General features: G+C 42.3%; 1 protein-coding gene across 1 annotated transcript; it reads right to left on the reverse strand.

Moving 5' to 3' along the window:
• On the reverse strand, positions 1 to 27,428 carry fgf11b (fibroblast growth factor 11b). Its single transcript, XM_040182314.2, has 5 exons — positions 26,372 to 27,428; positions 14,715 to 14,825; positions 14,028 to 14,131; positions 6,239 to 6,437; positions 1 to 6,137 (listed from the first exon to the last, which is right to left on the reverse strand). Exons 1-5 carry the CDS (start codon positions 26,562 to 26,564, stop codon positions 6,001 to 6,003), a joined length of 744 nt encoding a protein of 247 aa, XP_040038248.1. The 5' UTR covers positions 26,565 to 27,428; the 3' UTR covers positions 1 to 6,000.
• Between the last annotated feature and the right edge of the window lie 508 nt (positions 27,429 to 27,936).

Genomic DNA, 27,936 nt, shown 5'->3' on the forward strand with positions numbered 1-27,936 from the left:
TTACAATGGTACAAATATATTGTTATTTTATTGAATAATACTCAAGAATAAGACATCTCCTTACAAATCGTGTAGGAGTTATGGTGGAAATTTACACAGGTCTGATGGCGGAAATGGAGAGAGGGTGAATCGAGGGGCTTGTGTCTAGATTCTGAGAAGGATTCATCCCATAATGAGCCAAAGAATAGTGATGTATGCATGCTTTGCTAAATAAAATCCCTTTGTCAGTCTAGACAATTAGCAGTTATTTGTAGCCTGCAAATCCTGATTGTTTGTTAGCCTGTTAGTTTCTTTTCCTTGAGTGCAGGCTGGTTGTTCTCATTGCATATTGCTGGTCTTCATTCCTCTTTGATGCTTCCCACAGTGGCCCAAAAGGCCAGCATGTTCCCAGCCTCTCGCTTAGTCTCTTATTGCAAGGAGTCCAACATGTGTCTAAACCCCTGGTGACACTCGGGAGGTGCTCAAGACTCATTTCTATTCATGGCCTTTTTTTTTTTCGTTGTTATTTTTTTTTTCTTCTTTTTTTTTCTTTCTTTTTTGTATCGAAGACAAGAAGATTGAGTGGAAATAAAAGTTCATAAGAGTAGGAGAGAGAGAGAGAGAGCTTGGGGAAGGAAGTTTCCTGGAAGACTTGTGTGACCGTTACTCTGAGACCACCAGGGTCATTGCTGCGCATCACGAGACGCATGTTGAATACACGGAATCTGTCACAAACACAACTCTGTTACACAGTGGAGTCAGTTTGGGTTCAGTTCACTGGTGGGGGGTGGGGGGCTTCCATCCAAATAGGAAGAAACCAAAGGGAAGATTTGGACAGTAACAACAATTCGGAGAAGTTTGCATTAAGATGGAAACATGACAAAGTAGAACAACTCAACGACAATAAAATCAAGTCCTCTACACCGATTATTTAAAATACATTTGTGAAAAGAATAGACCTGACATAGTACATCTGATATATACTAATGTGTTATTGACTTAACATACATGTAAACTGGCAGCATTCCGTACATTTAGGCCCTCCGGACAGGTTTTGTTGTCTGAAAGCATGCATTCATTATATAGAGATCACGATCTTATTTAATCAGCAAAGTGTCATGCTTTCAATTTTGAATCTAATTTGAATGTAATTTGAGGACTGATTAACCTTTTTGTCTTTTATTAGTTTTTTTTTGTTATTCATTGGTAAAAAAAAGTTTGTGTCCACAATTTTGAATCCCTCTTGAGTTCTTTGCAGAGAAAAACACAACAGTAAAGTTTTTCAATTCAAGTGTTATGTATTTACTGCATACAATTGTTTGGTAAGAATACTATCGTATACGATCAGTAACTATCTGTTTTATCTACTAAAAACTGAAATGACACTAATCCAGTAGGAGAGCACCAATCCAAGTGTAAGGAGCTGTCGCATTTGGAAGTGTTGCACATGAAGCATAACAAGGCTTTGTAACCACATCAGGAACCCATTATGATAGCTATCATCCCATTACAGCAGGGTGTAAACAACAGAACTTCATTATGAATCGCAGGAAAATGAGAGTATCTCAGCACACTAAAGCGACGTTGATTGTGATTAGATTTTAGTTTAGATGTTTTGAGTTGTATGCCTACAAACCATACAGTGTTTCTTTGTGCTGTTCATTAACAGGGTTACATTTTAGCAACCAAGTTTCTCCATTAGAGGGAGACACTTATAGACAAATTCTCTCTGGAGTAGGACAATTTGCATGGTGAGCATGGCAGTATGCAATATGGTTTGAGCTTGTTTGGAGCAGTATCTGGGACAATGTACCACCTGACACCGACTGCAAATTACGGCAGTCACAACATATGAGAATATAGTGTTTTTGCAGAGCTTCTATGATCACAAGGTTCTGTTTTTAAGTTCTTCATGGGAATAGTTTGGGGTGATGGCAAATGAGACCGGAGCATCATTCAAAGTTCTCAACATTTTTGCCACTAGTTGAGAGAAGACAAAAAATAAAATCTTGTGCTTTATAAATTAAAGATGCATGGCTCAGAATGGTCAGATGTTGCACACATTCATTCATTCATGCCTATGGAGCATGATATTGCAATATCGTATTCAGTGTAATTAAAACACCGTTTTGGTTCTTTGTAATACACTTCAAATCAAATGCTACCAGGAATTGTACCCAAATACTTCCCTTTTATGTTGGTAGCTGTTGTCCGGTGCAATAAAAGTTTTACATCTCCACTACGCTGGTCGAACATTAACAGTATGGCTGCTGATTTTTCCACATTTACAAACAGGAAGACACCGTCTCTCACCCTGAGACAAAAAAACAACTTCTTTTGTTGAGTTTACTGTAAGAAATCAAACAGCAGCGCTCTGAGTTCATTATGAGCAAATGGATCTTGCTGTCTCTGGCAGACCTTGGGGAAATTTTATTTCACCCATCGCAGAGTGGCTCTTCTCTCGTTTGGGTTTTATTGAGTCTATCGATCATTGTTTCAATCTCCTGCCCTTTTCTTTACTCCTTGCCGCTCTGTCTTGTCTTATCTAACTCTCAATCATAGATGCACACACACACACACAATGACTTTGCAGACACACTGCAAGTATATACACCTACACAGATATGTAGTGTTGAAAGGAAAAGTGAATGGGCTGTAGATTCTGTAGGCTATGTTGGAAAGGGATAACGACTTTAAATCTCTCATGCGTGGGCACGCAAACCGCATCTGTGCTTTCATTGTCCATGTCAACACCTCGCTGTTAGCTCTTCAAGGTAAACGCATATTCACATTGCACTTTCCGACGTCTTCAAACCACATAACATCTAGCGAGCGTATCATTTACCTCACGTGGGACTATTTCTCCCGTAGCTTTTACATTACATTCGGTTATTTTACTTCCTGTTGCCTCCACACATCCTGTATTTTACATTCAGCGTAAAAACGTACTTTTCTCTGTCCGACATGTCACTTCATTCTTCACTTAACAGTCTGCTGCTCAACATTCTCTGTTCCTTTCTGGTTGACTTGCAGTTTCACCTTTTAAAAACTTACTGGGGCCTTCTTCTGTAAGGTCACTGATCACTATTCAGAAAGAAACCTATGGAGGATTTCTGTCTCTCTAATGTTTAACATGATAAAGTAACAATTATATCAAGGTTCATGATGAGATCCATAGGTTTAAATACTCTCTATCCTCTTTAATGTGAAGTAGAGCTGCAACAATTAGTCTATAAGTCTATAAGTCAAAAGATTATTAGTCAATAAAGGAAATTAATGCACAACTAATTTTCTAATGGATAAATATTTTTGTAGCAAAAAGATGCTAGAGAAAAATAGATGCTATAGTAGAGATAAAGTGATAAAGGAAGTAATCATAAGGTGCAGCGTTACTGTTTAAACCAAGAGGGGAAGAACAAATATTCCCTTGCTGTCACTCACTCCCTGCTTTGCAACTCCAAATACTTTCCTTTTATAGAGTGGACTTATCAACTTTGAAATGTAATGTGCCGTGAAGAAGCTCCCAGATGGAATACGCAAACATTAAAAACTGTGTGAGTAGTGACTACTAAAAAAAGCCTCAAGCATTGTATACTACGTACTGTGCACTCACTTTGATTTCGTTCAGTTTGTGCACAGTTAGAAAGCATTCTAGGTTGTACCAAATCCACTGGAGAGCTGGAAGCGCTGGCTTTTCAAAAATAGAGATTTGTAGGTCTGCGATGCAAAATCTGCTACAAGGACAGAACATCTAAATTTGTACTGAATGATATTCCTCTTGGAAAAGCCCAGAAAATTGAAGACTTACTGAAAAAATGTAAAGCTCTTACTAATTTCCTCCATAGACCCCTGTCATAAATAGCTCACAGTGCCTTGCATGCCTCTTTGTCTTACGTTAATTATCATATCCAGATGCCGCATAAAACCCTGCCAAGAATTTTGCTTACTCTACTGCAGAAATTCCTTATCAACATTCCTCAAGAATACACCTGCTAATCCTTCACGCTTTCTAAATATCTGCCTCCATGCACCGACGTCTTCGCAGTTCAACACACTGTCTCTCGCTCACGGTTCATAAAGCCTCACGTTTCACATTATGTTTCCATTCCAATCGGACCCCGTGCCAATGCCGTGAACCTCTTAGAGATTACCTGTGACTGCTAGCGTCTATATAATGAGTATTCTTACAGTTTGCCAGCGTTGCTCTTGCCTGACTCAACAAGGGCTCACTGGTGTCTTTGTTTGGTAATGGTATCTATGCAAATTCACATTTGACTGAACATTGTGGGGACATTTATTTATCCTCAGTGGGTGACCCGAGCGAGGCCGAGTGTCAACATTACAAGGCAAAGACCCTGACTGCTCCCATTCAGTCAGCCTCAGGTCATTGCATGTTTTACTGGAAATGTTGGATTGAGAGACCCGTTGCAAACCCAAATATTAGTTGATTGAAAAAATTACATCCATGAAGTACCATGTGAGGATTTCCCTTTATGTTTAAGGATTCCTACATGTCAAGTATATACGCTGGGCGGACGTTCCCCCTGGTATCACAGATTGACAGAAATCAAAGACACAGCGTCGTGCCCCGTCTCAAGGACACGGTAGGTTGCCCACATTATCTCCGTATCTGTCCTCTGCACCGGCTCTTATTTGCACACAGTGCATCCATTTAGTCAGACTCACGGGGTTCAAACGCAAACAAAACATTCACTCAGACAACTACATTTTTGAGGGGCGATTCTTCCAAGGTGATTTGATAAAGCAAGTGAGTGGATAAGCTGCCAGACATCCTCAGAATAACAAGTGCTCCAGCTCAGAGGCTCCTCTGCCTTTGATGTTGGGCTTCAAACCTGGCTTCATGCTGACAGCAGATGCTGAGTGAAGTGTACACTATGGCTCCTTTCTTTTTACAGGCGATGGAGTTCAGATCTACCACGGATTTAAAACATTACCAATTTCTGTTATTATTATTACTGTTATTCTAACACAAGCGTCGCCCTCCTGCACTTGAGTCATCTTCTGGCTTCTTGGTGCATTATTGCTCAGTTGAACTCTGAACTGGTGTTTATGGCTCGTCTTCCCAGGAAGAATAGAATTTTCTTAAATATCATATTTTTGTTTTTATCCGACACTTAACAAGCTGTGCCTCTGACCTTCATACATACTTTTATATGGCTTGTGGAATTCTTCATGAATCATGTTTTTATCCTTATCATCACCACCTTGCTAATGTTTTGGACTTGATGAGGATTTGAGCATTGTTGTCATCTTTTTCCTTTTTCCTTATCAATGTCCATTTCCATTCAGCCTGTCAGGAATTTGAGTTTTTATCACAGTATTTTTCTAATATATTCAAATAAAAATAAATAAATAATAATAATAATAACAAAATAATTATATTTTATGTTTAAATATAGCTATAGCTTTCTCACACCCTCATTTTCTTCAGCTGACCTGACCTGACCCAGGATCCCTGCGGATAACATTCCTCTGTGAGCAGTTTTATCTCACTCTGCGCTTTAGTTGACCTCTGTGATTAACTTAGCTGTACGGCAGATGGTGGGCGGAAAGCTTCCCGGAGCCACACTGTCACCAACTTTAGGGCTCAAGCGGGGACCCGGGGGTGAGGATTATGATGCAGAGTCAGCGCTGGGAATGCGTAAGTAGTGAATACACAGGACAATAGAGAGTTGTGAGAGAAGATGAAATCGTCAGTGGGACAAAGAACCTTGAGCCTGACAGAGAAACGGAGGAGACTGTGCGTTAGGAAGTCACAGGGGGACGGAGAAGGCCGAGGGCTTTCTGACAGGTGAAGGGGGGGGGGGGGGATCTCCTCTCTCAGGCCTCCGTGGCTGCTGATGGACCTCTGACCCCTTCGCCCCCCCCCAGCGTCTGCTAGTGCACTTCTGGAATGTGGTGGTCGGTGAGGGCTGTTCCCTCAGCCGCCCTCAGTGCATAACGGGCGGCTGGATTCCCAGCGTCGCTGCTGCCCTTTGTCCCGCCCTCAGTCTCTCTGTGCTATGACGCGTCAGCCTTGGGAGCTTCTTTCCGACCGTTCTTCCGGGACGGCGAATCGGATGTCTTCACTGTCTTCCGGGGAGGACTCACTGGTTCGGCAGCAAGCTCGTGTAGCGATGGCTCCTTATACATCGCAACTGTGAGACGAAGATAGAAGCTGTTGGTTAATAATAACGGAGGTAATCGTTAAGAAAGAAGGTGTTTTAAATTGTTCTAATGTGACACAAAGGACACAAACCCTCAATAACTTTAGGCAGGAAGTGAGCTGCTCCTTTGGTCTTCTTCACGCGGTTGCCCTTCATGACCTGGCCATCACGGTTGATACCAATATACCAGGAGCGGCCAGACTGGGTCTGGCGATACAGCATGGAGGAGTACGTGACGTAGTAGTTCTCGAATACACTCTCCTTGAACTTACACTCCGGAGTGAAGTGCTCCTGACATAAAATATGGAAAAGGGGGAAGTATTAGTATATTATATTAGTAAATAAGGACATACAAGACAAAATGATGTTAACTGTAAAACCTCTTTTATGTCTTTGAGTCTTTGAACATGGAAGTGAAATACATTAACTATGTGACTGTTTCCTGGGGGGAAAGCATGGATAGAATTATATCAGGACTTCTTGTTTCTTTGAAAGTACGACCAACGTGATCCTCTGGAACAGCAAGACGAGGATGTTGTATATACTGTACATAGTACATAGTATATACTCATACATGTAGAAATACCACTAACGTCAGTGCTAAACATAACATATTCCCAATGGAAAGAGCAGAGAAGATCAAAAGCACTGATACTTACACCAAAACATCTTTACATTAACATAACATACTGCACATTTAATTGAGTAATTCTGAAATCAACCTGCAGTTATGGTGTAAGAGGCATCCCAAGTTTAGGACAGTAGCTTGCCTAGCCGATAAGAAGAAGAGCCCGGGCATTTTTAGATTGTGTTATCAACAGAATTCTACCAAAAAACGTGTTTGAAATCTGTTTTTATGCATAATAATAATACAAAGCATAGAAGGGGACAGAAAAAGAACTGTGATTCAAGCAAGTTATAGAAGATGTATGTGCAGGTAATGATGATCTTAATTTTAATTTCTCACTAATTCAATTTAAAAAATGGCCAGTAGAATCTTGTCAGTGGCCTTATGTTATAAGTTTTGTTACTCGATTCAAGCGGGGAGCAAAACTGAAATATATTCTATTTGCTATTTTAAAAGGGGAAAAAAACACACGCTATTTACTTTCAAGAAGTTTTTTCAGTATTCCCTGATTAATTAATTCTATTAAGTTGTTCAACTTGTTGATTATTTGACCAGTATTTGGTCATTTCATTTAAAAGACATTGTCTACCTTATTGGTTAAAACATTGCATCATCGGAATGAACTGCTCACAACTCATAGACTAAATGAACTAGAGGTTTTACATAGACACTGGTCGATTTTAAGGGCTCACAAACCTGAAAGTTTGAGACCTTTACTCAAGAGACTCTTGGTATGTAGAAACAATGGCAAGATTTATCCCCCTTCATTCACCCAAAAGAGAATGATCCATTTGAGCTGTCAATTGTGCGAGACTGGCTGAATCTGACTGGACATTGCAAAATCAAATTAGCAAAACTTGGATTTAATCCAACAGCCAGTCATTGTAAATGATCATGTTCCAGCAGCAAGTGTCCTCCCTCTCCATCCTCAACATAACGACCACTGAACCCTGCATAATGTAGACTGGTGATATTAACCAATAGAGACAGATATACATCTCTGTTAGTCTCCATCAGAGTCTTGACAGGGACCATTTCCTGTCAGAAAGCCAAGCCAATCTGTTGGATTGATTAAGTTAGAGCAGCGCGGCACAAACGGCTGAGTGAAGAATTTTTGCGCGACTCGGAATGACAGAAAAGGGCCAACGGATCACAGCTTGGCATAAACTGGCTCCAGCAAAGAGCCACGGGTAGATTGACGGGACTTTCAGTTTCCGACGTATCACAGATCGTTACCTTTCTCCTTCATGGAGCCGGCATCCTTTCAGCTCGGGACTTTGTGCCCTTTGTCCGTCTACTGCTGATGTCCTCCCGGCATCAAAAAACAAAACAAGCCCCTACCCTTAACCCAACAAACTCTCCCACATTACACAGCTATTTTAAGATCCTCTGACCGGTTTGATATCTTCTGCTGGGGTAACACAAAGAGGATGGGATCGATAGATGATCTGCTTCATTCATTATTAATCAGGCCAGAGAGCAAGAGGGGTGGGAAGTGCGCAAGACAGAAGGTTAAAGGCAGGCGAGAGAGCAAAAGTTTGGAGAGTACAGAGCTGGGTAATACAGGAGATTAAGAAGAAAGTGAACGGCTTCTTTGCATCTCCCCCAGGACCAACGCTGGGCTCAGCATTTCATGGTGGGACGATGAACGTCCCCCTGGAAAGAGAGCCCGCGACTCCCAACAAAATACCCTTCAGCTCGACCTCTGAGATGGCACCAGTGATAACCCCTGTCCCCAGGCATCCTATAATTACCTGAATTATTTAATCAACTTAAATTAGCTTAGTGACAGAACCCACATCTTCTGTATTTCATTCAAGTGCTCTCCAAAGGTCTGGTGAGGAAAAAACTACACAGAGAGCAGACAAGTAGAATTGTGCGGAAAATTCAAAGACAGACCTTTTTTTGATGAACTTTTCATGAGCATGTTTGCCTTAAGGGCCAACACATCTGTCCCTAGCTGATACAAATATGTTGCTGTCATTTTCCACATCTCTGGAGCTCACCTTGAGGCAACCACCGCAGCTCAGCAGAACTACCGAGACCACCCGGGGGGTACTGACTGGAGATATCACCCAAACCAACAGATGTACCTGCGTAAATTAAGCATTGTTGGGGGAATATTTACATCTTAATGGTGCTCACACTAAACATTTAAATGAAAACCTCCTGTTGTAATGTGAATCATTGAGAGACTTGGTTAGCTTTCCTTACATGCGTCTCAAGCCAAAGATGAATTTAGGTGGACGGGGAAGGTAATACGTGGTATCCGTGCTGAGAATTCCCAACATGGGAAGAACCTTTTTATGATGCAGATCAGCATCCCGACCCCCCCGCCCACACACACCACCTACTCCTCCATCTCTTTGGTCTGATTACATCTATTCTACCTGCTTCGGGAGGCTTAACTCTCCCTGTCGCCATTCACTGGGATTGTACTCACCACCAAATAAGGGCATGACGGTACTAACCGTATGGGCTAAAGGGCAGATTGCCTCCAATCTGACTGACGTCTTTAAATAAGATAAGAAAACAGGATAGTTACGACTAAAAAGGATATAGAGGATTCACGAATAAGCTTTAATAACTTGTTTACATTGTGCAATGGTCCACTTCTGGAATTCAAAAACACGTCTTTGCATTTCTGATGTGCACTGCCCTCCTTAGACAGCAGGGGTCACAGTGTCACACAGGCGTCCTGCATCTGTTGACTGGCCCATCAGCTCCTTAGGACGCTGTGAGAACTACCAAGCTGCCCTAATCCTACAATGTTTCCATTGAACCGTGTCGCCTCCGCAGCACCTACTCACAACTATCCTCATGCACATAATGCAACGTAGCGTGTTTGTGAGTGCATGCAATTGCAATGGAGAACACCACCAGCCGGTTATGATGTCGATGCTGTTGCCACACCAGATAGATGCACTCTAAAATGCCACGTTACATAAGTCAATAGGGTAGAGACGGGCTTATTAAGAGAGATTTTAAGAGGATGAGACCAGCATTTTATACAGCCTCGCAAAACACATGCATGGTCTGTCCGTAATGCTTTATGATCAGCCTTTGAGGACCTCGTGGCCAGTCCAGATTGGATGATAATGTGCAGGGACTCCTGCCTCATGCATCGTTGACTGATGGATGAAAGGCCCCTGTCAATATAATGTAGCTGAGAGAGGAATTTTTGGCTGACTTTCCCTCTTCGACCCAGAGTGACAGAGGTGACCGGCTGCTGCCTTTATCACCCTGCTTTGAATGTTCTGGGTAAGATAGGACACAAAAAAAACACGGTATAGGTTCCATCATCAAAACACAAGACGACATTGAGGTTTTGGAAGGAGAGCGCCTTCACGAGGAATGTCTATGTCAAGAGCTAATCTGAAAGAGTAGTTTTCACTTTCACAAAGCTCTCAATTAGCTGGCTGGCAAACTGTATGCCCCTTTTTCTTGCTTTTCTCACTTGATCGGTTTTCTCTTGCTCTGGCCAATTATCCTCGGCGCTACTTTTTTTTTTTGATGTCCACATTTCATCCTGTCCTGTGACAAAAGCGATGATATCTCTCAGCTGGTGTTGTCCTGCATCTCAATGTAATCCTCTCATGAAAAGAATGGAAAGGACACAGGGGCTTTATTTTCGTCAGAGGGTCTCACGCTCTCTCCTACTTTATTCCTCTCCTGCGTCTATCTGCCTGTCGTTCTCACACTCTATCACACGCTGTAAGAGGCCTGCGTGCATCACAAACCATAGTGTTAATCATGCAGTGGTCTTTTAAGGGTCTCTTTTATGCATTAAAGGACCAAATTAGGTGTATGATTGTGTGGTCTCCCAGGTGGGAGCTGACAACAGGGAGAAAATGCTCAATCAAAACAAAACACCCACAACGATCAATTCAGAGCCTCTTGTCCTTGTATGACCGCAGCTAAAACCTTATAAAAACACCTAAAGCAAAGCGTGCACTTCTAATTCCATATTTCCATATATCCTTGCATGAACTGCATAAAGGTTTGGCCCTGATCCTTATTAGACTGTGCTCTGATATGTTGATATATGCATCTGACTCACTGGAATAAAAGCGGGAGCAAACTCAAATCTGACCTGTGCAAGCTGTATGATTCATACACTAAAGGTTCAAAACTATTGCATGTTTAAATTGCTGATCTGACGTAGGTGAGTTTAACTGGGGGAACGCAACTCATGAATTGCATACAACGTGATCAGAGAAGACGTAGTCTATTTCTGGTCCGACAGAGATGTAACCGAGTAGGCAGTCCTCCCTTACAGACAAGAGGTGGAGCACAGACACCAGCTGCAAGATGTTTTCCCTGCCGTCAAATGACTCACAGAATTGACATTAGTTAACAAGCTAGCGTTTGAACCCGGACCAAGAAGAAGAGGAAGAGGGAGGAGACATTAGAGATTATTTGGTGTCTGTGTTAAGCAGACCAGTGTATGTTATTATTTAAAATATTATTTTACAGCACGGACACAAATTGGGTTTTGTATAATAAAGGAGGGCAGCATCGGAACACTAAGCGGGTGATGTAAACGAAAGCAAAATACAAGAGAGTAAAAAAAAATAAAAGGGTTGATTTTAGCTGATCCTTTAAAATATGTCTGGATGAGGGATATCTCTAATTCTTGTTGATATTGTACGGTCTGATACAGATTGCGAGAAAAGATTCTGTGTTTATTTAGTTTAGGTTGATGCATTGGTCAGAGACCATGTACAAAAAGCAATCTATCAAAAGGAAATTAGATGTATTGGAGCAACTAGCTAAACTCCATTCCATTTGAAAGCAAAAATGTGCACAAACACCTGCATGAAGGAAAACAAATATTTACAACAAGCAAAGCTTGTGTCTAAATCCTGATTGGCACAAAAACTGCTTCTGCAAAGACAGCCTCCTGCAACACAAGCCTCTCTCTCCCTCTCCCTCTCTCCCTCTCTCTCTCTGAGTCTATGAGGAGTTTTCCAGAACACATAGATTATAAAATGGGGCACGAATGAGCCAAGCTCTATTTTTATATCAGGATCAGCCATTTCCTGTAGTCACCTACATGTAGTGAGCCTGAGATATATGTGTAAAACAAGGCAGCAGTGGACTTTGGCTGCTTGTTAAAGAGCCGGGCAGGGCGACCTGACCACGGCACTGTGCGCGCGTGTGTGTGTGTGTGTGTGTTTGTTTATGCGCGCGTGCACCACACACAACATCGACATAGCACATGTTAGACATGTGAGAACGGTTCTTCTTTGGTGGAAAGAAACATAATTACATCCATTAAGCAGCAGGAGTGGCAGTCTATGCAAGAAGATGAGAAAATTGCTGTGAAGAAGCAACGAGTCGCACAATCAGTCACCTCGAGAGTGACAGCGATTCACTTACTTATCGTAAATGAAAACATTACACGTCTGTGTCACGCACTGTGTGTCTTTGCATGCTTTTAAATGTAAAAGCCAATATGAGCATGCATCTGGAGCACACATACAGTAAATGGCCGTATTGGGCCAGCGCCACTCTCTTCTGCAGCAGCAAATTAGCACATCTGATACACTATAGAGAACAATATCTGGCCATAAAATACAGCACGCATGATGTTACACAAGCAGACAGCTACTGTGCTGCCTTGATAGCGACATTGTAAATGTGTGTTTGGGAGAGAGGACATTCTCTGGGAGATGTCAGTGCAGTGCAGCTTATTGACTGGTGCTGAGGAAATCCCTTCTCCTTTCTCTTGCATGCCTAATCATTGGCTCTGCCTGAACCAACACACAGACGACCTGTCAGGAGAGCATATTTATACAAGGGTTCTGACATTTACTTTTTTTATCTCCGGAAATCTCTCCAACAATAACATGCTCTTGTATTATCCTTTTGAAATTTGAAATATGTATGAGGTATGCTTGTGTGTATTAGCCATGTGTGTTTAAGAGGAACGATTGGGTGACGACATTATGTCAACAACAGTCACATTTTCCAAATGTCATACACAATACAACTTATCTCACTGTAGGAATTCTGGCACCTGGCGACACAGTCTTTTCGAGGTGTAAAGACTGAGCAGTGTTATTTATAGCCACACGTATATTACTTGATTGCTTTTGTGCTGTGAGCTTGTGCCGACATGAATAGACAATAGGTAAATAGTAAATTGTCCTTTAATGGTTTTCTATCATGAACTGTGTTTGTCATGGCGACGTGAGCAGGGTTATGGGCACTGTCCAGGGTGCTGATCAGCGTGAACAGCTCCACTAGCTGCCAAAAGGAACTTCAACACTTCCTTGAGAAGATATGTAATGTTTGTGCAGGATCTTAACTGTTTGGAGCTTTTTGTCTAGCTAAACTTAGAGCAATGTTGCAAGCAAAAATACAGATGCTTATCAGACTGTATGTAATATAAAACTGTCTCCAGGCTGTTGAAAGTACTGATCAGAGAGCATGCTGGGATTAGCACTGTCCACTGAGTGAAAAACAGTTTTCATCAGAATTGCAGCTTGCAGAAAATGCAGACAGTGCTTTCTGCTAATATCGCAGCCAATCTCTTAATTGCAAGATTTTGTCTCTCCGATTTGCAGATAATATTTTAAGAAGCTCTGATAGCTAATTGACTTATAACCCTCTGCCTCTGACACTTTGTCAGACTTGAAATGCTATTCAAGATGTGCAGCTAAATAGATTTCTGTCTCTTGGGTTTTCAACGTTCAACTCGCATTGAGTGCAAACTCATTGACTTGTACTAAAAGTCAAAAGAAAAAAACAGGTAAAATAAACATTTTGGGAATTTATCAGGTGCAAAGGTACTGTTTCAAACAACAACACAAAATTAACTTAACCTTCTCACTTTCCCAACTGCCATGCATCCTCTATTTGTAAATAATTTAATAATATGCATGTAGTCTACAGGAACATCACCCAGGCCAGATTTCTATCTAAATGTATTGCAAATGATCACCACAATTTGAGAAAAGAAGCAGAAAATGAATGCCATGGTGTGAACAACATGGTGTATGTATTCACTGTGTATAATTTTCTTATTTTTTATCTATACAAGTACTTAGCATCCAACTAAATAAATGGGACTTGGATTATACAGCAAAAGTTGTGTGAGAGTTTCGGTTGTTTCGGTTGTGTTTTTACTGTTTTTAAATCCATTTACATCAATTCATCACACATTTCTTGTCCATGTTTGTTTTCTCTTAGCTACTATTATTAGTAGCTAAAACCACAGAAATCTTAATCCATAGAGTCATACTTACCGAGGTATAAAGGTATCCCTCACTATTCATGGCGAGGTATAATCCTGTCTTTGCACCCTGTATTGCAACGATCCGCAGTCCTACTGGAATTAAGTTGAACTGTGCTGAATTGGAGAATAAAGTGGGAGAGATACGGCAAGACAAAGACAGAGGAGGAAAAGAGAACCAATGTGAACATCAAACTGTAGCAGTGTATTGCCACAGCGTTTGCTTGTCTTTATTGTATTGGGCTGAATGGTTGCTCTCTCACCGCTGATGCTGTATCTCTTTTAAACTCAAATATTGTGACTTCTTAGCATTTGTGTTCATGCAAACACAACACTACGTCACCTTCACCGTGCTTTACACTGCCTCACCAAAGAGAGCTTATAGCAGAGGATCACAAATGAATTATTGCGGTTGTTGAAGTAATACTTTTGCCCTTTTGAAATTACAGCGATTGCAAAAAGTTTGTTCCCATCAAGAGACCAAAATAAAAGTACAAATTCATGTTGAGAAAGAAGCTGACAAAATCCTAACTTTTTATGTGACTCTTCAGTCACAGGGACCTGTAGCACAGTGTGACAACTGCTTATGTTCTGTCTGGCTTAAATTTTTCAAAGTATTGTGTAAACTCTAGCATTTATGTCCATGGATGAACTATATGGATGCAGGTGTTACAAACATTCCATCCAGTAACACACTCACAAAATGAGCTGCCTTCATCCCTTGTGCTGTCCATGGTGCCGTCAGGCTGCATCTGCAGGTAGTATCCATGTTGGCTGTATAGCCGAGTAACTATGCCTTTCAGCTGTGGCTCTACAAGGGAGCACAGCAGAAAACAGGGTATTAGAATGGTGCCAGAGGTTAAGAGCAGAAAGGACGTTCACTGATTTACTGCACCTGGAAAAGGAAAAGGTTTGTCAAATATTTCACCAACCGCAGAGATCCACTTGGCGTTATACCCGTATCAAACAATCAACCAGGGACGAACATATTGTATAACTCCTGTGAAAGGCCTATTGAGCGTCAACGTAACACCTTCAGGGAGTTTTGCCAGAAGGGACGATGCAGCGCAGAACAGATTCTGATTGATTGCTGTTCATTAACATAATAGAGGAATACCTGTCCAACACTTCTTCTTGCAGCCCTGCAAAGAAAATAATGAGGATATTTATATTGTATCGTTCTTGTTAGAGATTTTCTCATTTTTTTTAGTATTCAACAACAATGTCTTAGATGATTAGTAAATTGCCTGACATACGCATAACATACAATGGATCTACATTTTGCAGCAGCTTGTAATTAAACTAATGAAAATGAAAAAAAAAATGCATGTATGGCATTTGTTATACGGCATCCTTCCATTTGCCACCAGTAGTATTCTAAGGAAGATCTGGGGTCATCAAAGGATGGAAAGGAGGAAGTCAAGTGAGAAAGGTGGTTGGTTTCCCACTGAAAAAAAATTTATTGAAGAGGGCTGAGTGGTGGAGGAGAGGAAGGAGGGTGAATAGAGAGATCAAATGTTTCTTGAGTGGAGTCCCCGCAGCCTCCTTTGCCTTCGTTTAAGAAAGAGACAGAACCTTCGCAGCAGCTCTCAGAAAATCACTGCAGCAAACCCTCAATACAGAAGCACTCTCTCTGTGCCGAGGAAATCAAAGTTGTCTCCTGACTCCTCTCCGCCTCGGCCAGGCTGCTCCAACAGCAAGGAGAAGCCCGCGGGTCCCCTTGACTCACAGTAGTGAGTCTCAGTCAGTGAGCTGACCAGTCTCCTTCAATGAGGCCTTAAAAATGGAGATGATTCAAGACAGAGCCTGTGTGAGGATTTAGGGCCATCTGGGAGCTTCCCCTACAGCTAAACCTCGCCCATGTCCTCACACACACACACACTCCCCAGGGAGGGGCCTAGGGCACTGCGCAATCTGGCAATCTTTTCAGGCTGGCACAGGAAGAGAGAGTGGCAGAGGATGCAGGGAGGAGATCTGTAAGACTGTGTCCCGAAGGAAGTGTGCCAGGGTTGAGACATCAGTGCGAGTGTGACCTACTCCCATTGTTACAAGCAAGCATCTGCAGCGCTCCCCACCCTCTTCGTCTCCTTCAAAGCTGCTTGTCAAAACATTTCAGTATCTCCTACTCCCGCACTTTCTTCTTCCCCTTTATTCCATTGTCCTTTGAGCTATGTATGCTTTTGTCCCATCTAATAACATCACATGTCTTCCAATCAGAGCAGGGGACGCAGTTTGTTACTTGTCCCCTTGCAAAGCACAGCGATGAGAGGGCGAGAGAGAGAGAGAGAGAGAGAGAGAGAGAGAGAGAGCATTGGCAGGATCAGGGGGGAGAGAAGTGAGCAGAGGGATGGCAGGGAAACAGAGTTCCCCAGCCCAGATAATGTAGGGGGGGCAAACATTTAGGCACAACTTCAATAGAACGCTTGTGAAAGACAGCGACAATCAAAACTCCATTGCTTGGCGTCAGTGGCACTCAAACTAATGTTTCACTTAGCAGGGCTGGCGCTAACTTCAAAATGCTCATTTCGACGCACAAGAATTTCTGATCCACGGTGTAATGAAAGCTCCCCGACCAAAGCCTGTGTTTACCGCAGCTGCATTAAAGATTGTGAGATAATAAAGCACCTCTTGCTCTTGACACCTTTTTACACAAGCAAATATCGTTGCTAACATTGTATTGTATTGTATTGTACTATTGTGGCCTTGAATGATTTTTGTCATTACATCATTGGGGTTTTTTGGGCATAAATGAAAGTTAACTCATCTTTTGCTTCTGAGACAAAATGATGTTTTAGAGCTGGAAGGTGCAACAGGGTTCCGTGACCTTTGGTGTTGTTTGCAGATGTTCCTGCCGATGGACAGTTGGAGTCACATATGTATTCCTATGAACATTACCAATAGAATATATAATCTATCATTTTGACTGAATTTTGATTATAACTACTTATTTGCTATACAATATTAATTAGGCAATTAGTCTCATAAAATAGTTACTTTATTAAGAAATACTACATTTGTTGCTTGTAAGAAAAATTATATTTTTCAGAAAAAAAACAAGAAAACCTTTGCTGCAGTGATAAACATGATGAAACGGCTCCTGGGTTAAAGTCACTACAGGTCATTTGCAAACTCAGAAAATTGTGATTTATTGTTTCCATGTTTATTTTTGCTTTTCTTTCCACGTAGGCTTGCAACTAGTAGTAAATTATAAAGCGTTTGGCTCCAATTGTTAAATGCGCCAACAAGGCTTTTAAGAGCATGCAAATGAACAAAACTGTGCATAATTGTAACCACGACTTGATTCTGTGTCGCCAAATAGCAAAGATGCGCTACATCCTCATGCATATTCTGCAAACCGCTCCCCTCTTTCTCCCCTGACAGCATTTGAGTCTGCATAATGTTCACACACACAGACACACACAGATAAAAACACTCTGCCGTAAATGTTGCAGTACGTTGGTTTTACATCAAGGCCCTCAAAGTATGTCCCATCGTCACAAAGCAAGACACTACGTTCAGTAAACCAGAGGAAATGACACCGACCAGAGACACACACCTGCTATGGTCCGATTAGTTTAATAAGTTCTATAAACTGAAGACCTGGTATAGAAAGTCGGTGTATTCGGATATTCCTGTTTTTTTTCTTTTTTTTTTACAGGTGGAATGTTTTATAGCCGATATTTGAATAGTAGTTTTATGACTGTAATGAACTGGAACATGAGGTTTTACCTTTCAATCTGCTGCAGGGGTACATTAGAGGGGTACTGGAGAAAACTGGTTTCTGACTTTTATTCCCTATTTATTATTATAGTGTTTTTTCATTATACTTTCCCTACTCCTTAAATGTGCACTTCCTTCCAACCCAATAACTTCAGTTTGCAGCATCTAAGTCCAATCAATGTAGCTTCCCTTTAAACTTTAAAAGAAGAGTGAGCCCACATACAGTAACTGGATAAACTATTTAACTATTTTCCGTGTAACATTCGGTAGCCGCTTTTACGAGGTACAACTTCTTTGGACTTTCAAAATAAAAACACCTTTTTGAACCGGTGGCTAGTTGAGGCTCCGAGTCACACTTTTCCAATGTCTTTCAGACGTAATAACAGATCAATTAAATAATAACAGCAAAGATTAAAGAAAACACAAGCAAATATTAAAGAAAAGTCCAAAAGACCATTTTCAAGATTTTAACTATTTTAATTCCAGTGGAAAACCGGTCCTGGCAATTCAGCAGCCATGTGAGAGAATAACACGAGAGTTGTTTTTTGTTTTGGAAAAATTCCTCTCAGGAGTCCTACTCATAAAAGGAGTGGGTTAACTTTGCATAGTTAATGTTGTGGGAAATCAAATGCTTTTTCTTAGGCTGGAGGGTTAATCCCTGTTCTGTAGTTAAGAAAAAAGCATTATGCGTATAATCTTTGTTTCTTGCAGAACTTTGCAAGAAACACAGTCTACAAACTGGACTGCGCTGGGTATTCCCCCCGCAGAGCAGGTGTGCGATGACATTCACCACTCCTGGGACACGTGTGGACGAGGAAAAACCTTCACTGATCCAGGTCAGTGGAGTCTGGGTCAAAGAGAGCTCCCCGTCTGTTTATGTACATCAACACGCAGATGTTGTCAGCGCATCCGACAACACGTTGACTCATCAGCAGGCCCGTTTCCAAGTGACCTTCTCTGCACAAAATATGACATGCTGTTGACAAGCGGAGGAGCAAGTGTGCAGAGAGAGAGAGAGAGAGAGACAGAGAGCCTTCAGGGATACGTCTTTCAAAGATACTGTGTGAGCGCTGTCAAAGTCAACGGGGTCGTGAGTGTCATGAAGTGAAATCATATCATGACAAACGGCACCCTGGGCGCGCTTTGTGCAGCAGGTTGTTACCTCTCTTTCCACAACCAGCGCCTTCTAACTACACCGATGTGGCTGGGCTAATATAATGGACTTGAATGAACTTTGGGGAGCTGTTAAAATGTGGGCAGAGCGCCATAAAGATCCAAAGGTGTCCCCGTCACACTTCAGCGCTGACTAATGCTTAACCCAGGCTTCAGTGCTAATAGCATTGACAAGCAATGGCTTATTTTGGTGTTTTGTTATCAAAGATGTTACTTCACGTACACCATTAAATGAACTTCGCATAGTTTGTGTTTTGTTGTTTCGTTATGTTTGGAAGAAACTCCCAGGCAGAGTTTAACAGATGAAGTTTATAAGAAGCAAAAGAGATTATAGCCATTCAGTTTATTACATTTCAGTTTTCCTCCTATCCCGGCAGTGAGTGATGTACACAGGGATGCCCTCTCATCAATTTACATTCAGCACTGATAATCATTTTAAAAATCACCCGCGGGAGACCGCAGCCTGGTGTTACAGAGCAACCATTCGCGCAGCAATTATGTGTGTGTCTGTGTAAATGAGGTCAATGCACATAATAACCCAAGGTAATCACTTCATGCCTCACGCTGCCATCAAGGACACTTAAATCCTTCGCCGCAATGTAATTGCGCCGAGAAAGAAACAGTGGTTGAGGTTTATCGCTAATCAGCCTCGTGTATGGCTTGGTGTTGGTTATCGTTACGCTGATGTGTTTGTCCGCCTTGATTTGACCTCAGGATGTTGCGTTCTGATCTCCCTGCAGCCGAGCTCCTCTTGATAAGGTTGGAGGTAATTACCGGGGGCCTGCATGACTTAACAGCCAAGGACATTTCTTCTTCTGTTCCGAACAACAGGGGTTTTCCTTGCCTGGCTTATAAATTCAGTTACTCCTTTCTCATCAAGCCCGTCTCACTTTTCTCACTACACCGGTCTTTGTGTAAGACACGTACATCTGCACCCGTGCAGCGGCCTCTTGTGTGGTGATTCTTCTTCTAATAAAAGGAGAACGTCGTTCCTCCTTTTTTTACCCTCAATTTTCTAAACTGGGTCACGGTTTACAGTTCTGCTAGTACTGTAATTATCAACCTTGTGGGAAAGTGGGTGAGGGGGAGGGGGGGGGGGTGGCACGGGAGGAAGGAAGTCACATAAGCGAGTTAACAATATATGAGGATGCTCTACGTTTCCCCCCCCGAAAATAAAGGAGGGAAAGAAGGGAGCAAGAGCCAGAGAAAAGGGCCGAGATGGATACAAAGTGCTGGAAGCAGACGTGAGGAGCAAGGAGAGTAGATGGGGGACGACAGGTTGAGAAAGGAGGCTGTAAGAGGAGGGAGAAGGGGGACAGCTGGACGGGGACGGGGTGAAAGAAGGACTAGGAATGAATGAGCAGTATCACATCACCTGCAGCTCCGACAATGGCCTCCGAATATAAATTCAAGATTCCATAAATCATTTCTTGTGACAACGGCAGTCGTTCAAACAAGCCAGGTAGGGTTATCGCCGCTTATTAATGGCGGTGACAGGAGCGTGCCACACACGAGCAGAGGCAAGTAGGACTCGCGCTGCTTCCCTCACCCATTCAACATTCCCATATGTGCTTCATTAGCCTCATGACAGGTACATATCGGTGACACTTGACGCGATGCTCAGCACAGGCCCATTCAGTGCGATAGGGTGCGTACTCCAGCCTCACAGCTTCATCCACGACATAACGGACCCCTGATTCGATTTATTCGTACTCGCCTCGCAAGATCACCAAGCCCAACAGCTCCCCAAAGGAACCCCACCTGTCCCTTTCCCCCACGGGACCGCCAGGCAAGGACACAAATAACACTTTAATATATGCACAACAAACACAAACATTCCCCTGCTCACCCACAGGGGTCCAGACCCCTGTCAGATCGCGTGACAATAACGCGACTAAACAAACCACAGAGCTGAACAGCACAGTGAACGATAACAAAGCTTTCGGATTTGAACTTGCATCGATTCGCTTGCTGACAAATTGTGAAATAGTCCTTTACAAAGTGTGCCATTCCCAGGTAGAAGAAAGAGTGGAGGCTCTTGATGGGAGTATAGGGAATGTCCGCAAAACGGCCTCTTAGTTCAGCTGACACAGTTTCTATTCTCACACCACGGAAGCTGAACCTACAGATAATGGCACATGAGTAGGCTTGAATGCCTTCACGTACAAATACACACACGCGCGCACATGCATGCATGCCAGGGAGAAGAGCACCAACTACACAGCCCTCCAGACACATCAGGTACACGGGTGTAGTAATGTATTTATTTACACGGAGTAGTGGGGCAGCAACACCAAACGGTGCTATAGAGGTCTACGTTTCAGAGCGCTCAGAAAGGAATGCGTTGTGCTTCACCAGATTAGTCACTATTCCGATTCAGGATTTATTTTAGTAGCTGGATGTTTTTTTTTTTGATAGTCTGGAGTATGGAGAGCAAATGACTGCCAGCTGCTGCTGCTCCATTCGGAGCAACTGAGGGATGCAACCAGATTCTGGCCAGTGCTGCTGAAGCTAGTCTGATGTCTGAGCACCAGTGCAGCTCCACCTTTCATTGAACGATTCTCACCGCTGAAGGTCATCGGCAGTAAATGCAAAAGAAAATCTATGATGGCTTTTCAAACGCAACTGAGCTGCACATCCCACACTCACCTACAATTTTTACAAAGAGGACGTTTGTTCCTGTGGCGCCGTACGTTGTTGTCCTTTCAATGACAAATGTCAACGTTCTCGGTGTTGCCAAACAATTGGGAACTAGACCTTACAGCTATGTTGGAGTTAAGGTCAAGAAAAGCTCCAGGTTACTGGTTAATTTCACTGGCATTGACATATGTACTTTTCCCCATATTGTTCCAGAAAAAAAATTGTATTGGTTAATACTGTGATGTGTAAACGCATCTTTTTGGTATTTAACAGAGGACTCTCCTGTCGCCCCTCCTCCTCTCACATCCTGTCTACTTCTCCTTGTCTTCTCATCATTACCTCTATAGCCGTCCTCCATCTTCTCTGTGTTTCCCTTGTTAGAGGTAAATTCAATGTGTCCTTGTCGGCTTTAATCAAAGCACCCACACATTGAATTTAGCAGGTACGTGTGGGAGGTTAAGGTGGTATTCTCAGGATGGGGAAACAAAAGACGGTGTTCTTTGTGCACTTACTTATCCGTGCGCCTCCTCGCTTTGAATACGACTTAAGGCCATTGTAAACAGCCTCTCTGCAGCTCACTATCGTGTCACAAGCCAACTCTTAACTCTAACTAGCCTACAATGTTACTTATGGAAAAGGTCACCAATCTCCCCGATGCCTTCATGTCCATTGACTACGTTTCTAAAGACATTTGTAACCCAGAGTTAGAGAGTTAGATGATTGTAATCTCTAATGGGTTGCGCTATATAGGACAAGCTGAAAGATTAGAGCTCAAAAGTTTGTTGTTTCATTGTGGTTTAATCCGAAGTGGGCGTCTTGGAGAAAGTTTAAGGGATTAATCAGATCAGCTACTTTTACGCAATAGCTGCCTCTCCGTTCCCTTCAATAGACGCCGTTACTACAAGATACTGTGTTTACGTTTCTTCCGATGAAACAAGTTTATTCAAAGCTGAAAATCCCCAGAAATTGGACCTCATCAGCAATCCCCCTCTAATCTTTATTTGTCTAGTCTAAATGCAGACAGACACACAGACAGAAAGCTGCTGTTTCTTGTGCCACGGTGCCTACTCAGTTTGGTTGGTGAATTCAGAACACATACGTGTACGTGGCAGCACACTGGTTTTTACTACAATATACTGTATACAGTGGAGAAACATTCTAGTTAGTGGAAGTGAGCAGCATTTTACAAACCAAATTGAAGAGTTTTATTTCTGTTTTTTCCCAGCTATGAACACTCAGAAGACATTCTGACATGGATATGAAGACGAAGGCGATGTGCTCTCGGAGATTAGATACAGTAAGATTACTTAAAACCACGATTTCATGGTTTTGTTCAAATCTTGAAAACAGAAAAATGAGAAAGGTTGGTGGTTCTAAAGTTCACGGCGAATGAATAGAAACAACTCTCTGGTATCACAAATAAACTTCAAATGAATTTCTTGGTTCTCCACCAGGTTCCGACCCACACACCCAAATCTAACCAACTGAAACACTGCAACATTCAATAAATAGCAGAATCCTCCCCACTTTACAGACAGATTACTTATTAAAAGAAACGTATTCAAATGAAGTACTTCATGTACGAGGAAAGATGTTTTGCGGAGACGATTCTTCCCCGTGGCTTCTTCTTCTGTTTTCTACACGCCGCCTCAACGGGAGCCTGATTCACAGCACTTCTCTTCCACTTCTCCAATTCTCCACTGCTCTCTCTCCCTCTCTCTCTCTCTCTCTCTCTCTCCAAGGCTCTACCTCTATTTTTGATTAGCTCTTTATTTGCGCCCACCCCCATCATTGCCTCCCACCTCCACCTTTCTAAACAGTTCATCTCCGACATCAGTAACCTCTCCGTGTCAGACCGCCCCCCCCCCCCCGTCTCTCTCTCTCTCTAAAGTTCTGATGAGAAGCTACCTAACACTGCATTGTCTGATCAGGTGTTGTTGAGTAAGCAAGTTTGCGGGCCCCGGTCTCTCGGGGTCGGCTTAATGGTATCCTGTGCTGGATCTCTCCTTGTAACCCGGCCTGTCGCTCGCTGGCCGCGGCGCTGCCTTTGCTCCAACCGTCGACTGGGCCCTTTCATGGTTACACCTATAACATACTACTGTGCTCGTCCAAAACAGTACACTCAATGCTACAGGATTACCAGGTCGGAAGTATATTTACATGCATTGACTTAGTTGATGCATGTTTTTATTTCTGTGGTTAAATTGGTAAACTGTATGTTTACCAAAGTCTACAGATTATTTCTGTAGACATAATACCTCAACAGATTTAAATTAGAGTTGCACCAACCAATGGGGCAATGTTCCGCTTTTCTTTTGCTGGTAACTTTTTACATACTTGTGCCATATTGCTGTGATGTTTTTTAAATCAGACATGGCCAAGAAAATTGCAATTGGTGTATCTCCAATTTAAATATTTGCATATTGTATCCATGCACACCTGTGGTGTGCTAATTTGGTCCAACTTAAAGAAAGGTACTAAAGGTGATACACAGCTCAATGTCTCTGCCCTTTCCAAGTTAAATTTCACCTTGAACGAACTCAGTGGGTGATTATTGATTAAATTGCTATACAATAATGAACTGGATTTATCTGAAAAGAGGGCAGCCGTGCAGATGGGGAGAGTTTTTTCAATGGTCAGGCCAGACCTTGAAAGGGTTACTTGTATATTATGGGATAGTACAGGACACCTTTTATGAGAGGAAGAATAAGAGGAGAGAGGAAGGTGTTTTCTCATGGATCTCATTCAGTGTGTAACGTATAAAGTCCCTCATGTCTTTAATGCAGTTAAAAGGTCACGGTAGATTTTTTTTAGATCAAGTTAGTAAAAATGGAGTCTGACCAAAACCAATTATGTTACCCAGAGGATGAATCCTAATGACTTTGGTTACAGAGCGCAGCCTTGATTAGAGAATGTTTCTAACGCTAACAGGCCAGAGTGAGATGATGAACATCATGATGTAAACAAATGGCCAATGTTAAACACAAGCATATAAACATTTTCTGCATGAGCAGTCAGCATTTTGTACAGCCTTAAAAAGAGAAGATAGGAACAAAAAAAGAAACACATTTTTAGTTTTATAATAAAGCTTTTTCATTCATATCCTCAATCAGCTCCTTTGACAAAACAGCGCCGGACGAAGATCTTGCATTGATATGTAAACTACTTTACATAATACATCTTATATGTATTCTACATGTATCTCATAAAACATGGATTGTCCAGGCATCACAGAACAAATGCAAAACAAGTGGTTCCAATATCCTTCTGTCCTTAGAACAAAGCTGTAATATTACAGCATTTCATCATTGTTATTTTACATTTATAAAGTCTGAATATTAGCAGTGTTGAGCCACCAAGAAGACTTTTTCACACGTCAATTACATGACTATACCACGATTGGCACTAAATAAGCAGGTCTCAGTTAATCAATGGACTAATTTCAGGTGAAACTTTCCACACAGCTTGCAATAAATACTGGATAGTAGACATCAAGCACAACGCTCTGCTCATCGTTCATCATTCTCACTCTGCTTAGATGCCGTCTTTAGTTCCGGGGAGGAGGGAGGGAGGGAGGAAGAGGAGGGGGGGACTCTCTAAATTGTCAGTTTCTTCCTCAATCAGCCATGAAAGTATGTGTGTGTTATCACGCAGAGGAATGCTGCAGAGGTAGCACATTAAGAAACAAATGAAGAAGGTTTATTTTTCATTAAATGTTGACATAGAAAGATTAAATTGCGTAGTAATATAACAAGAATATAACAACACACTGCAGCCGAGAGCACAATATCAAGGGGATTTTATATTTTTAATTGTGCTAATCTGGGTCGTGGCACATTTTGCTTTTCCGAGAAAACAGGAATTTGGCAGCACATCACACAAATCACTGTGGAAGTTTTGCTTTCAAAGAGGAAAGACATCAGAGACAGTCACCTACTACTGTAGATTTAACTTGAAAGGTTTGCATACATGGCGGTGATGTGAGATGTTACAGTAGCCTTAACCCCAACGCTCTTAGGGCTACTGCACAAATACTGCACAAATAATAAATGTAGTCATGAAAATAACCAGACAACACTTCTCAGTTGATTCATCCAAACAACATGCAGCAATTTCTAAATCTATCGACTGGATTTTCCTCTTTTACCCCCGTTGGTGGTGTTTGTGTGTCTGTCACCTTCAGGATGGTGCATAAATCAAATGAATACCTTCAAGAGATAAATCTTACCTTATACCCAAACTGGCCATTATGGCAGTAGTTGTGTGTGTGCACTACTGATTTCTTCTAACATCTCTTTTTTGTGTGGAATATATGCATGATTGTTGCTTGGTAATTCATTACTGAAATGTGTGCATTTGCATTGACCATGAACTCCACATTGTCCAGATGCACAATAAACCAGAAGGATGGTTTTAGCCAATTTAGTGTTCCTGCAAGTCTCTGCTTAATTAGCTGTTTGGGAAAGCAAAAGCCCCATTAGGTGTTTGGAAAGTAAATACCGCTGGCAATTTTCTTCAATACCTTGTTTCATTGTGACTCTGCTGGACTAAGTGCAGCGGCTACAATTGGTCAGTGTATCAAAGTAAAGCTGCAAGAGGTGGCTTCCCAAAAAAAAAAGATAAAATAAAAAAATAAAATGTGATGTTGATGTTGAATGAAAAAACGATACATGTGTCTAATTTATTGTGTAAATGTAAATCTCATTTCCCTCCTTTTCAGTTGTTTGATGAAAATGAAACCTTTTAATTTATAGCCAAATATGCCCTGATGTGATCTGAGAAAAAGAACAAGCAGAGAAAAGGAAAGCGATAGGGGTGTCTCACCTGGTCTTTTATCGTTTCGAGCTTTTCGACCCCCGCAGAGTCGTACTTTGGAGATCAGGACCAGGATCTGCTTCTGGCACAGCGACTTGTTGCTCTTGGGACAGGGCTTGCGCTTGTTGGCTACCGGTCGGTTAGCTGGGTCCTCCTTCACCGCCCGTTTCTGTCTAATGAGTGAGCTGGCGAGAGCTGCCATCTTCCCCCCCTCTCACCTTCTGGGAGGGGGGTGTTCTTTGTTCCCAGTATCCCCCCCCTCCCCCCCTTACTGGTTTGGCGTTTTGCTTTCCTCCAAAAACTAGAGTAGGACAGACGGTCCAGAGAATCCCCCACAGGGGAGATCGGGGCGTTTAAATGGGTTAACAGGGAAGAGTTTAGTTGGAGGGTTCCCTTGGAGAGTAAAGAACAGGATGAGTGGCACGTTCACCTGCAGCCCATTAAAAAGCTTTCACTCTGACCAAAAATAAAAATATATGACCCTAACAGAGCACACGCAACTCTGCCACAGTTACATTTTCATTTTTTTTGTAAAATAACAGAAAGACCAAGGCTAGAGTGACGGACTTTCAGAAAGGTTAAATCATCATTTTCTACCCCTCCTCCCCACTCATCTTACACATTGAATTAAACCTCAATAGCCAAGTTCCAAAAATATATATAGTAAAATAACTAACCTATCCTCTGACTGCACAACCCCAAAAGGAAGCAGCCGAAATGATTTTACATATAAAAACGCTTTTACTGAAGAAAAGTGAAGTCATTTTGAATGCTAGGAAGCATTTAAAAGCGCAAGAAGAATCAAACTGTTTGTCACCATTCGTGCAGTCCACGGAGGTCCAACTTTGCCTCCCATTTAAATGTGGCAGCGCGGAATAATAAGCTGAGAGTCCGAGTCGTAATCCAGCCGACTTAATTCCAGAGGCAGAACAGCAGGAGGGACATCGGCGGTCTTTGTAGGAATGAAGCCGGGAACAGAACAGAGACATGGAGACAGACAGACAGAGAATCCTCTTCTGCCTCCAACGGCACACTGCTTTCCCACAGTCCTCACCAAACCCCCCCTCCCTCCTCCTCCTCCTCCTCCTGCTCCTCCTCCTCCTCCCATCCAAAGTCAGCGAGTGGTTGTGAGAGTATGTGTGTGTGAATTCCAGCAGCCACCATCAGTAGAGGTGACATTCATGAGCGAGAGAGAGAGAGACGGGGGCAGGAGGGGGGGGCGGAGGCTGTGATGTGTGAGAATGAGCTTGACTGGGAGAGTGAATGAGTGAGAGACGGGCAAGAGACACTTTACAACAACAACAACAAAAAATCACTGCATGCAAAGGCTACAATTTTGTTATTTGCAACGACCCCCTTAAAAAAAATAGGAAAAACTCAATCCTTCTGACTGCTCTTGTGAAACAGAGAGACGGAGCCAGAGGGAGAGAGAGGGAGAACAGGGGAGGGGGGGGGGGGCTAAGGTGCAGATTGTGACAGTTCTCTGTCTCCACGAGAGGAAAGGCATCACCATGTGTTATCCACACACACACACACACACACACACACGTTCATTAATTATCTCTCCCGTACTC

Source organism: Gasterosteus aculeatus, chromosome 7, assembly GCF_964276395.1.
Source record: "Gasterosteus aculeatus chromosome 7, fGasAcu3.hap1.1, whole genome shotgun sequence".
NCBI lineage: Eukaryota > Metazoa > Chordata > Actinopteri > Perciformes > Gasterosteidae > Gasterosteus > Gasterosteus aculeatus.